This window comes from Clytia hemisphaerica, unplaced genomic scaffold (assembly GCF_902728285.1).
Source record: "Clytia hemisphaerica strain Z4C2 unplaced genomic scaffold, Clytia hemisphaerica genome assembly, whole genome shotgun sequence".
Taxonomy (NCBI): Eukaryota; Metazoa; Cnidaria; class Hydrozoa; order Leptothecata; family Clytiidae; genus Clytia; species Clytia hemisphaerica.
The window spans coordinates 3,835,304-3,848,660 of NW_027103286.1; the positions used below are offsets into that span (position 1 = coordinate 3,835,304).

A 13,357-nucleotide genomic window follows, 5' to 3' on the forward strand; every position below is an offset into this window, starting at 1 on the left:
AAAGGACACGTTGGGAAAACTATGACCCCTAAGCTTGGTGCTATGGCGAGAGGAGAAGTTCCAAAATCACTTAAACGAATCAAGAGGGAAAACTTTCCAACATTCTACCCTGAAGGAGCAACTCAACCAACTCAACCAACTAAAGGACACGTTGGGAAAACTATGACCCCTAAGCTTGGTGCTATGGCGAGAGGAGAAGTTTCAAGATCACTTAAACCAATCAAGAGGGACAACTTTCCAACATTCTACCCTGAAGGAGCAACTCATCCAACTCAACCAACTAAAGGACACGTTGGGAAAACTATGACCCCTAAGCTTGGTGCTATGGCGAGAGGAGAAGTTCCAAAATCACTTAAACGAATCAAGAGGGACAACTTTCCAATATTCTATCCTGAAGGAGCAACTCATCCAACTCAACCAACTAAAGGACACGCGGGGGAAACTATGACCCCTAAGCTTGGTGCTATGGCGAGAGGAGAAGTTTCAAGATCACTTAAACGAATCAAGAGGGCAAACTTTCCAACATTCTACCCTGAAGGAGCAACTCAACCAACTCAACCAACTAAATGACACGTTGGGGAAACTATGACCCCTAAGCTTGGTGCTATCTCGAGAGGATAAGTTTCAAGATCACTTAAACGAATCAAGAGGGAAAACTTTCCAACATTCTACCCTGAAGGAGCGACTCAACCAGCTCGACCAGCTAGAGGACACGTTGGGAAAACTATGACCCCTAAACTTGGTCACCTTGAGTTAAAATGGGCCAAGAAAGACACAGTAAATCAGGTAACAAATTCGAAAGCTAGCTTTTCTAAAGCCAAAATTCAAGTTTTCTAAGGGGCAATTTTCTAAGCAAAGAAAATCTTGACTATTTGGCAGGATCAATTATCAAATTTGTAATCTGCTATTTGCTCTAAAAAATCATAGGAATTATGAAATTTAAAAATATATTTAGGGGCGTGATTAAGTTATTTTATATTACAGTTGTAAATTAGGGAGTTTTATATTTATGGGTTATTTTTTATTTGTACGGTATTTTTAACAATTTTTGTCCAAAGATTTTGTATTTAATTTTAGTTTTATTTAAAAATCTGCCTGTTAAGTTATCCCACTAAATTCAATACAAATTACTTTCACTCTAAAATAATAGTCCCAAAATCATTAATAGACAAAGGTTTGCTTACACTTTTTCTTATAAAACATCCAAAATTATTTGAAGCCTTTGGATGTTCTTTATTTTTCAAGTTTTAAGCCTAAAATGTTCTTAATGTGTTCTATTTTGGTCTTAATTTTCACCATTTTGTGAATGTCTTTGTCCATTTTCCTAAGAAAATAGATGTTTTAGGGTCTGCAAAGCCTTATAAAATATTCTTAACTTGTTCTTAATATTTGGGCCATCGAAGCCCTATGTTCTTATGTAGTTTTTTCTTATAAAAAAACGTGTATTTAGGATTGAATTTTAACAATTTTTGCAATTCTTTTCGAAAAAGGTGCAAGTAAAAAAAAAGAGTGAGTAACTTAACATTCCTTGAAAATAGGTAGTCCTGTTGTGTCGAAAAAACTATGTAAATTAGGAAGTTTTAAATTTTAGGGAGTTATTTTTTATGAATTTGTACCACATTTTAAACAATTTTTTATCCAAAGATATAAAGATTTAATTAATTTCAGTTTTGTTTAGAAATCTCTTTGTTATGTTATCCCACTAAACTCATTAAAAACTACTTTCACTCTCACAAATAATAGTCCCCATATACTTAAGAGAGATAAAGATTTGGCTACTTAGGATTTTATTTTGATATTTTTAGAGATCCTCTCGAAAAAGGTTTAAGTGAAAAAATATAACCTTGTTATTACACTAGACAAAAAGTAAAATGTCCGGACAGCTCTAACTCTGAACAATAAGGCAATCCCTGAGTAAGAAGCACCAAATAGAAAACATTTTCGCGACAATTTTGTTGGTCTACTACGTTTTACGTGTTGTGCTTTTTACTGAAGATAAATTCAAGTTTCTTGGAAGAGTACTACCCCCTCACGATTCCTGGTTGAAAATTTTTGAATAATCGACGAAAAAATGATGAGATAAAGATGTGTCCGTCTGGTACTGGTGAACCAAACAGATGTCCAATGTAACCAAATACAAATTGTGCTTCGAATCCAGTTTAATAATTCGGCTTTTTCAACTCAGAACACAAACTAAAACCATAGTCCGTATAAGAACTTCCCCGGTCTGAAAGCCTTTAGTTTCTTTCTATTGTTTCCTAATTGACTCACTTTTTGATCATGTGATTAACTTTTTGAACCTATCCCAAGAGGAGTATTTGGTAACGTGATTAAACACTCGGCAAATCGATTTTTATAGAGTTTTTCATACGGACTATGATCAAAACGTATATGTAACAAAAAGAAAGCACATTTGTTATTTCAGTTTTCAAGATGATTTTGTGTAATCGCAAAAAAGGAGTAACAAAATATATAATTATAAAAAAATGACATGTTGTGTACCTATCAAAAGAGCTACGTTTCTTCCGTAGTTCCGTACTTTTGAAGTGATTGGAAGGTTCCGTGCAGATACCAATGGCCGTTGTGATTCTCGCAAAACTCCTACAAAAAAGGGAACAGAGATCAGAAAGTTTATGTCCATCTCATACATAATTTTTCTTTTACAAGCATAACGCATATAAGCATATGAATGCTCAGATTGGGCTTTTCCAGACGGAAAAACGGAATACCCCCTGTTGAGGAGGTCCATTTCCGTTCCAAGGGGGTAAGGTTTGATATGTGGCGGAATTCCATAGGGAGATGCAAAAATCTGCCTAAAATAACTGGAATTCCGTGGGGGTAGCTTTTTAAATCCTACTAAAATTCAGAATTCCAGAGGGGTTTAAACCTGAAATTGCCTGGAATTCCATGGGGTTGCAGCATTTCCAGCCACAGAGGGATGGACCTCCTCAACAGGGGGTATACGGTTTTTTTCTGGAAAAGCCAATTTGCAGAATTCCAACGCATTAACATAAGAATATGTCAGTCTGGAATATTTTTCAAGTTGTCATTTTTTATCTGTTTAAAAAGGTTTGGTAGAGGTCAAGTAAAAAAAGACATTCCACGGCTATAGCTACATTCCACTGCTCCGAAAATCTGAACAGATTTTTACAAAATTTCTGAAATTTCACTAAAAACTTGGCTCAGGTGAATCATTAGCATGATTCATAAGCATATAATAAGCATAAGCTTTGCCTGGATGCTTTAAAAACTTAAGCATACATGAGCCTGACCAAGGGGCATACCACTTGCTTATAAAAGAAAGTATGTAGCGTCGTACTAGTAGCTGATTTTCAATGAACCCTAAGAGTAAGGCGACCCAAGAGTTTAGGCGTCCCCTAGTACACCCCTTTCTCACAGACCCACTTCCCACCCTTCCCACTGGAAAAATTGGCCAAAATATCGTCCCCGGTGAAAAATCATACCCCAATTTTCGTCCCCACCGAAAATAATCAAATAAACCAATCCTGACTGCAAAATATTATGTTATTTTTACCACCATCCCCACTGAATTTTCTGACTTGAAAACAAAAGAATTTATATCCCCGGTCATAAAAAATAAGGGAATATCGAACCCAACTGGCTGAAAAGAGTCTGTGAGAAGGGGGTGATAGAGAAAACTTTATTTCTTTTTTACGTGTGGAATTTCGTTGGGAATTCTGGGAATTCTTTTGGGAATTTGCGTGACTGATCAAAATTTTATTTCACCTACCCTAAAATTTCTAAAAACTACTTTGTGCACTGAATATTTATAAAGCCATCTCCCAAACTTCCCACAGGGTGCGTTCGAAATATCAAAAATGCCCTCTGTTGATGAGAGTGGGGTTGATGGTAAAAATTTTTGTTGATGTAGAGGGTCAATTTTATAGTGGGTGTTTCTATATTTTTTTGAAGCATCTAGAATGAATAAAGTTTCCTTGCTTGTGAGAAAAATTCGTCTGTGCCTTAGTCTAGCAAGCTAGACGACTAATTCAGACGTTTTGGAAATAAAGCAAAAAGTAATGGAGGCCCGGGGGGGGTACTACCCTTGTCGACCGACGGGGGTGCTCCGCTGAGGTTCGAAAAATGGACCCTACGTGGGACTCGAAATTTGCGAAATTGCCCTAGTACCCCCCCCCCCCCGGGAATGGAGGGAACAATTTTAGTTTATTCAAACTAAATCCCGTAACAATAATCGTATTATCATATAACGCCTATACTACTGTATTACACGCATTATAAACGACTCCAGTCTAAATGTGCCTCTAAAAAATTAAAAAAAGAATACCCCTGAGGACAGGTAAGGGCTTCACTTACCACCATAAATTTCGAATATGTATGATTGGTTGGCACTTCACCGACGATCTGGTTCAAACGTTCCAGGATATCTTTACGTTTGATACATAGTTTGTCTCTGAACATGTCCGCCACTGGAACACGATACTAGATAGAAAGATACTTAGTGGTTTATGTGATACTCCAATGGCGGGTTGGCGGCCGCCCACACTAGAGCTCTAAAGGATTAGGCCAAATGATAGTTGGCCTTTGATGTGCTGCAGCCCCAGTCATATTTTAACCTTTTAACCATATTGAACATACACGCTTTTTTATTAGAATAATGTGCTTTAACTGAGGGTCAAGTATTCTTATTATTTAGGAGAAAAATTTCCATCTCTTTTTTTAATTAAGCTGTGTCACTTTTGTTTTCCCATTTTCTGAAAAAATGATCGTTTTATTCTTATTGACTGATTAAAACTCACCCTAGAGGATATTCTTAAGGTATTCTTATTGCCAATTTTCACCCTGATATTCTTATAGAAGATATTCTTATAAAAAAAGCGAGTATTCTTGAAAACATTTTGGTTGGTTTCATTAATCCCCAAAGCAGCCCAAAAACGAAATTTGGTAATCCGAACTTTCAGACGTTGAAAACTTTCCCGACCTTCAAAGGTTTAGCGCAACGAAAGAAGATCTTTACATCGGTTTATAGAAATCGTGATTTTTCAAGACAAAAAGTAAATTTCGGCATTTCGGGTGTTCTCGATAAGAGAAAATAACGTATATTTATAAAACCCTGAACGCAAAAATGAGAAATCCCACGACAAGCAAAAGAGCTAAAAATGGCAAAAACAGGCCAATTTCCAATAACTTACTTTATCTGTTGATTCGTTGAGTTTCTTGTAAAGAAAAACCCGTCGATTTTCGTCCGGTACTAGACAATCACCCCACTGAAAAGGAAAACAATCCAAAAAAAAGTTAAGATATTTTATAATCAACTCCATCTTCGTATCGAACATAGAAGCAAAAACATACTTAATGAAATGTAATAATCAATGTTTTCAAAATTTTCATGTGAAGAAGTAAGTTAACTACATTAAGGGGATTAATTTTCGCGGGGATTATATTTCGCGAATTTTGCGAGTTTTTCCGAAATTCGCGAAAATTAATCCTCGCGAAAATTTTAAAAACCTTTGGATTCGTGAAATTCGCAAAATATAATCCTCGCGAAAATTATGTTTTTAGATACGTAATTTTAAGGGTTATTTTTGACATAATTTTCCTTTTATTAAACAAAAAACAATCCAATTTCTCTCGAAACTCGCGAAATTTAATCCTCGCGAAAATTTAGAATTCCCGTCTTCGCGAAAATAAGTGCTGCGAAAATTAAATTATTTCGCGAAAAAATTGTCTCGCGAAAATAAGTTCCCGCGAAAGGTAGAAAAAATAGCATTTAAAGAAACCTCTACAAGTGTCGAAAAACAGACGGCTGAGTACAAAGAACTACCGTACTGACAAGTTTCTCCAAGTTGTACAATTTAGATTTCCGAGCCAAGGTAAATCATGTGTTAAACTGTGGTGAATCACCCTTGGGTCACAGAGCGGGAAGAGTTCTCAAAAAGTGACACGCACTTGCTTTAACCTTTTCCAAAAATTCATTAAGAAGGAACGATAACTTACATTGACGGGGATTTCAGAGGCACCAGTTTCGAGTACACATTTCACCAAAAGATCGTCTTCCACGCCTGTACATAGTATGTTGCCCGCTTCTAAAATATTGGAGATTTTGAACTTAAAGGTTCAAAAGTGCTTTACTTTAATCGTCTGCTTAACAATTTAAGCATTCTCACTTCTAAAAAGTCTAGTATTTCTGTGGCGATATAATTAATTGTACCTGTGACAAATACACGGGAAGTCGTTCACACATTCTACCGATACCGGATTAAGGGTTATCCTTTACAGAAAACTTGCCTTACAATTTTGAGCTATCCGTGATGTATTCAGGGTCGGGTACAGGAGGTAGGCTATCTTATTCACGGAGAGTAATTAGTTTCCATATAAGATAATACGATAATAAAGTGCACTCTCCTCCATTGGTTATATCCTCCCTCTGTATCCGAGCCTGGTATTTTGATAGACATTGGCGACACCCCCGTATGTCTTAGGTTAAAATAAGGTGCCAGTTGCAGCTCGACAACTTGGCTCACTCTGTTACGCAAGGTCAAGGATTTCTTGAATGGAAAATCTTTGAGTAACGCTATCGTAATTGTGGATCTGGATTAAAGTGTATCAAATAGACAAAGGTTGTATTATTATACGGCATAAGAAGAAGACAGTGGAAAAACTCGCTAAAAGTTTACAGACCTTTTTGTCGTAGTGCTAAAACTTCTTTTAGTTCTGCCAGGCTCAAGCAACCGGACCGTATCGCATCCCTACAGAATTTTTTCAGCTCTTTCAAAAAGATTTCCGAAGGTGGTCGATCTTTCGAAGCTTTCGTATCAAGGGGCGGTTTCTTTAAACCAGCCGCCACGGGCGGAACGAAAATATTCGATCCATCTTCGTTACTATTTTCGTCGGCCTCGTCGTCAGGATTCGAGCCGACTTCAACTTCGTTGCCGAGTTTTTCCGACGCTTTCCGAGTTTCATCTTCGTCTTCTTCGTCGTCACTGTCCAAAAGCATCCGACGAAATTGTTTCAATCGTTGTTTTTTATTCTTTATAGCCGACGACGACGAATTCCCATTTGCCGACTTTGTAGATTTCTTCTTAATCTCAATATCGCTTCCGCTTTCTCCCCCATCTGAAACCATGGTGACATCGGCATTCTTTTCCGGTGCCGTTACAGACAGGATTTCCGGAGCTTCAATTTCCATAAGAGTTTTAGTTATATCTAGACTAGCCTTTGGTTTCTTTTTTTGATCTCTCGATTCTTCGTTATCGCGTTTCCTGGATGGTGATTTCGGACTTTTGTTCGGGCTTTTCGGTTCTTGTTTGACATCTGACGTCATCACTACATCGCCGCCATCTTGAGAACTTTGTGACCGAGACCGACGTCGTGCCGGCTTATTTTTCTTGTCCGGCGATGATGACTCATCAGATATGGTGACTCTCCTTCGCGGAGTGTGAGGTTTCCGATGATGTGTTGCTAAGAGACCAGGGAAATCGGTATCTTTGAAATCGGATCCAAAAAAGTCTTCAGTGATGTGGAGTTGCTCTTGAAGTCTGAAAGAGAAATATATTTTGACTTTATTTGTAACACTCCCAGTTGTTGTTACTTTTGCATTGCAGTTGATCACTGAAAACTATCATTCAAAATTTCAAGGAAATGGAAGAGGTTTATCATAAGCAGATCCAATGGATACTACCGATCACCTGGAGACGGATAGTATAAAGAGCTTCAAAATATAAAAACCACTTTCTTCATTCTTGATAGGTAGGACTTTTATCAGCCCTTGGATCGTTTTTATCGGGTCAACGGTCAAACGGCCAACTTCTTCATTTTTCATTACACGAAGAGAAATGGGAAATATAAGCATAGAGCGGTTTGAGACTCACTTTTCATATTTCGCTTTCCAAGCATTCATTTGACTTGTGCAAACGTCGTGATGCCTGAAAAATTAATAACACATAGTATAAACAAAAAAGTTTTATAAAACTCAGATCTCCCATTTCCAATTGTTTTCTTTTGTTGAGCTACTAGGCACAATATACAATGTGTCCTAAAAAATGGACAAATTTTTGTATAAAGTTAAGTCCTCATTATTTATGCTAAGGGGCTATTCAAATTGTGGCGGGCTGACCAGGCTAGTTGTGGTTGGATAGATTTTCGACCGTCACGTGATCTATTCCTAGCCATACGATTCGTCAAAAGCTATGACGTAACGTTCGAAAACCGATCCCAGCTCACCTAGCCGGACAAGCCCACCATCATATCAACAGCCCCTAAATTTCATGACTTCTTTACTTAATATTTTAATCTCGAAACCTATTCAATCATATTGGGCATTGAATATCTATTGTTTGAACAGAGTATTGTAATCTTATTTTAATCATTCTAAACCTAGTTTAGATAAAGATTTTACTTTATATAGAAATTTGCCCGCTTTTTTTGGGACACACTGTACATTTCTGTCAAGACAATTTCAAAACCGAAATGGGGGTCATTATATCGTTTACTATTTACTAGAAATTGGCAAAAAAAAGTTAACAAAGATCGCAGCAAGTCATTGTATTACTAGCGAGCACCTCGTTGAAAACTGGAATTTTTCATTCCGTTTCTTAGTGATGATTTGATGATTTTCGAAAAATAGAAGCCTTTCACAAGTGCTTTGACATAAATTTCTTTTTTTTTCTACTGCAGGAGATTCGAAAGATAAAAAAACCTGGGCTCCCAAGTGAAATAGACGTTACTGTGTGGAAAATAAAGCCGCTGTTGCTAGTTTAGATATTAGCGTCAAACAAGGCATAGTAACGGATGAAAAAGGTAATCGAGAATATCTTGTCATAAATTTGGGACAATTTAGCGCCTGATCGACCTTTTCAAGCCGCTGTCACTCATGATTTTGCTATGGTCGTGAAATGGCCTTTTGGCGTTAAACAGCCGACTTTCTGTCGATTTTCATCAACAACAACAACAACAATGAAGAGATGAAGAAAATCAACCGTTAAGGGCTACTTAGACTACACAATATATTGGTGAGCAATAGTCGACAATATAGTTTTCGGACCGTAATGTACGGAGTAAACAACAGGTGCTCTATTATAAAAAGGAATTTTCATTTTGTAAACAATCCCCCTATATTGTTGGAATATTGCAAATCTAGCTGACAATATATTGCGGACACCTCTTCAATATATTGCCAGCATTCAGCAATATATTATCAACATATTGCCTGACAATATATTGTGTAGTGTATGTAGCCCTTTAGAATGAGAACTTACTTGTGCAGGAAATCAACATCTGCAGACAACATAAATTCCCAACCTTGAGCTCTTTGTTGACGCCCCATCTAAAGGTATAGAAAAATGATGTATTGGAGGATATCGAGGTTGACGCTAAATGAAGTTCACGCAAAAAAAAGGCGATAGTTGACCACGGTATTGTGGTGTTTTTACCGCCGTAGAGCAAAGTGGACGGCGATTTTGGCTACATGTCAACTTAAATTTATATCAAATACATAAACTCGCTAATAACAATAAAACAGAGTCTATTTAGCTTGTAACAAACTCTTCTTCGCACAGGAAAAGGACGGCGAGGTGGCGGAGTATGGTTTGTTACAGTTTGAACTACTTTTAACAAGGCTCCGCAAGTGTCTGCGTTGGAGTCCAATTCTATTTTCAGCACGCAAACTGATTCGGCTAAAGTAAAGTTATTTATCGATGATTTAGAGTCGTTAGGCCGGTTGGCGGACGGTTTAGTATACGGGCCAATAAAACTTTAGATAAATGTGTATTTTTGATATGTCGCTTTAAAATGCGATATTTTCACAGATGATAGAATAAAGGTTAAAAAAAGAGCAAAAGAATTTTTCCTTAAAGTTTGTATTTTTATTTTCTCTGGATTCAAAGTCGCTTGTCTACCAACTAGCCCCGTCCGCCAACCGGCCCCCTACTCTAGTACCAGAGTCAGTAGCCAGATACATAATTCACGATCTAACCGCAACAGACCAACGTGCGGTAAAAGAATTTTCAAAAAAGCAAAAACATCCGTAGTAGGGGATGGGACATACTAGTATTACTTTACATTGGACAGTAGAAGATAAGGCAAAAAAGTCGATCGTTAAAACTAGGCTAACAAAGCGGCGATGTACGAGTGGCTTAAAACAGCGTTGCCACCAACAAATGATTTCCTGCTCCTTCATTTCGAACCCAAAAGTCGAACCTGCAGACCGTGGACCTCTTGAAAACAATCAAAATTTCTAATAAACCCTAGACCATTTTGCAATGCTAGTCGAAAACCAGCTAATATCTAAGTAATATTTGAGCAGCCACAATCACCTATTTGACAAACGGTCTAAGGATGGAGAGTTTTTTTTACCAACAAAGAGAAATTTAGTACGCGCGAAAGTCAGTAAAGGTATAAGTGTTTCGCACCATTAAATAAAAAAGTGATAAATAAACAAGAGAATGTTGACATCCTATTCAAAGCCGGTCTTTTTAATAAAAATAAATATTGTTTTCGGTATCGGCTAACCCTTAGGATCCGTAGTATCTTTCGTGGGACTCAACCGCATGTTTTTGGTTCGGAAGTAGATTTTTAAGCGGGGGCCCACGAATTAAGGGCCCCCCAGCGGTTTGCGTGAATGCGTGAATGGGCTTTTTTGGTTGCGTGAATGCGTGAAAATCGAAAAAAAATTGCGTGAATGCGTGAATTGAAAAAACTTGCGTGAACGTGAAAATCCATATTTCTATTGCGTGAATGCGTGAATCTGCCCTGTTTTTTTGCGTGAACGCGTGAATTTTTCCTTTTCACAAAGGTGCGCACCTATTCCAAATTCAAGGGATGCCAGGTGAAGGTGTACAAAAAAATCAGCAACTTTCAAATTCTCTATTTTATAAGACGATTCATGATTTAGATGCGCTTTCTAGCAATCTAGACACCTTAAATTTCCAGATTTTTTCACTCGGGCCAAACATGTATTGGCCCTCGAATCTTAGATAACTCTAATTTGCCCCCTTGAAAGTGTTTGTTTGAGATAAAACCATGGTTATGCATGATGAGTGTGATCCAGGGCCAGGGTCAGGGCCAGGGCCAGAGTCACTGGGGGCAGGAGGCGGCCATGACTTCACCACGTTTTCGCAAATAAAAAGAAACTTATTTCAAAGAAATTTTTACCCATGATGTAGACTTTCGATAACCTGATTTCTTGGCAAAATTAGTCTGAAATGGAGTCGTATCAAACCCTGGTCGTATTTAAGCACATCAGAGGGTTAAAATAGAAATTTTCTCCTGTCGGCGCAAAACATGGTTGCGCCTCCTTAGCCACTATGTTTTCGGGCCCTCCACGTTAGGAAATTAATTCGCGAGCCCTGATTAAAACCTTTCTTTTTAATTTTTTTGATCGCTTCGCTCGCAACAAATGTTCATTCTTTTACCTCATTTTACAAGCTATCAAGCGATCGTACCTTGCCTCTAACGAATTTAGACTACATTATTTTTCAATGGTGTTAAAGAGAGCATTTTTAGCCAAACGCGAGTGACAGAAATGCAAAAATTTCCTCTCTGCGTAAACCATGGTTGCGCCTCCTTACCCCTGAGCTAAGCATCATGGTGTCATACTCGAGTTTGTTTGACCTATTTTTGATAATGTTTAAGCTATTTTTTGTACAAAAATTCGCCTGCGGCGCATATCTTTTCACTTACTATCGCGAAACGTTAACTGCAAAAGCTTCACCTTTTCTAAACGATCGTGACAAGTTAGAAGAATCAAATATTTTGCGTGATGGCATGTGATTAAAGTTGAAAAATTACGTAATGCTTTCTATTTGCGGGCTTCTTATGACGCTACCAAACACGGTGTTTTATAGTCAGGTCTACAGGAAAAAATCACTACTGAGTTAAGTTTTTCTCAAGTGCATGGCCAGATCCGGTCGAATAATAACTCGAGTACAGCCTTGTCATACTTTTTTATGCAAATCGAACGTTCTACTCCATAATGGCGGAAATTACGTAAATTACGTAACTTAGCGAAATGTGCAAGACCTCTATTTTTGACATTTTCCCCGATTTTTTCCGAAAATCTCCCCGATTTCCCAAAAAATTGGGTTTGCGTGAATTTCGAGAAAAACTTGCGTGAATGCGTGAATTGCAAAAAGTTTTTGCGTGAATGCGTGAAATTTGGGTCCGCTGGGGGGGCCTCATTAAGCCTGGCCTGCTACGGATCATAAGGGTTGGCCCCATACTATTTTTCAGATAGTAGTAAAAAAAGACAAACATACCTGTTCCAAGACTTCTCGTAATTCTTCGGTTGGTAACTAAAATAAGTTAAGCAACAAACTGGATTTTATCATGGTCAATCCCAGGGAAAACTATTGACACGATGGAAGCTATTAGTAGCTCCCTCTCTAAAAAACAACCCAAGAAAAAATAATAGAAACTTATGTTTTCAAGTTTTTTCAATCAATTTTCAGGATTCTTAAGGAATTCTCATAAAATATATGTGTTTTAAACGTATTCGAGGTCAGAGGTTGTAGTGTATGTATCTAGCCTTTAGGACACAAAGGAGTGACTGCAACGACTAACAACTCGCATTTCAACCTCGTTCCCTGCGTATTATTAGCTTTTTAATGCTTACTGATAGCGCTAGATAATATTCTCTGGCGTCCATAAGTAACGTACATAAAGCCTGCCAAATCAAGGACGTTTAAAGCGCTGATTTACCATTCTCCTCAGTCATTCAGGATATAAAGGAATGAAAAACTAAACATCTCCGCTCCGAAGTTATTTAAACTCGCTATGGTATAAATGGAAGGATGACACAAAAGACAGGCTTACCCTTGACGTAGATGCAACTTCTTTTCTTGATAAGACCCTTTTACGATTGAAGCAAAACATCTAAAAGTGAAGTTTATATGTGGCATATTTTTTTAAAGTACATTTTATAGAGGGTATTTTAATGTAAATATAATCAGTGATTGTTTGTGCACGAAATTCAAGTCATATATTAGTCTTTTTTTAAAGACGAGATCAGAGGACGTCATTCAAAAATATCGAAAAAATCTATCGTTAATAATGCTTTGTCAAAAGAAATCCTTTCTATACAAAAAAATGCATACCACGTAGTCTCTGGTCGGCCATATTTTTTCAGCATCGATACCACTAATTTGACTTTTCGTTCCTTTTGGATATAAGACTTCGCTGTGAAAAAAAATAGAAAAATCAAAATAACAAAAGCAGAAAAAAGTCAGGCATTTCTTTCAGGTTACTGAAAATCTCTATTACCTGGAAAGGTTTTAACTTTTTTTTTAAAGGTATTTATAAAATGGAATTTTTCAGAGGTATCATTTATAAATAAATATATCGGGCTTTAATTATTCGGGTAAAAAATTTAACGGACACACTG

The 13,357-nt window shown here is 37.3% G+C and overlaps 1 protein-coding gene across 1 annotated transcript in view; it reads right to left on the minus strand.

The window, feature by feature from the left end:
• Nucleotides 1-1,027: 1,027 nt before the first annotated feature.
• The window catches only part of LOC136807923 (DNA-directed RNA polymerase III subunit RPC5-like), a 28,696-nt gene continuing 16,366 nt past the window's right edge, over nt 1,028-13,357 (minus strand). The window contains exons 13-22 of the mRNA XM_067064547.1: nt 13,071-13,152; nt 12,790-12,849; nt 12,234-12,269; nt 9,237-9,304; nt 7,851-7,904; nt 6,661-7,517; nt 5,977-6,065; nt 5,172-5,246; nt 4,336-4,461; nt 1,028-2,601 (exon numbers count right to left, since the gene is read on the minus strand). Coding sequence (XP_066920648.1) covers nt 2,515-2,601; nt 4,336-4,461; nt 5,172-5,246; nt 5,977-6,065; nt 6,661-7,517; nt 7,851-7,904; nt 9,237-9,304; nt 12,234-12,269; nt 12,790-12,849; nt 13,071-13,152 — 1,534 coding nt within the window. The 3' untranslated portion in view covers nt 1,028-2,514. The remainder of the gene's footprint in view (nt 2,602-4,335; nt 4,462-5,171; nt 5,247-5,976; nt 6,066-6,660; nt 7,518-7,850; nt 7,905-9,236; nt 9,305-12,233; nt 12,270-12,789; nt 12,850-13,070; nt 13,153-13,357) is intronic.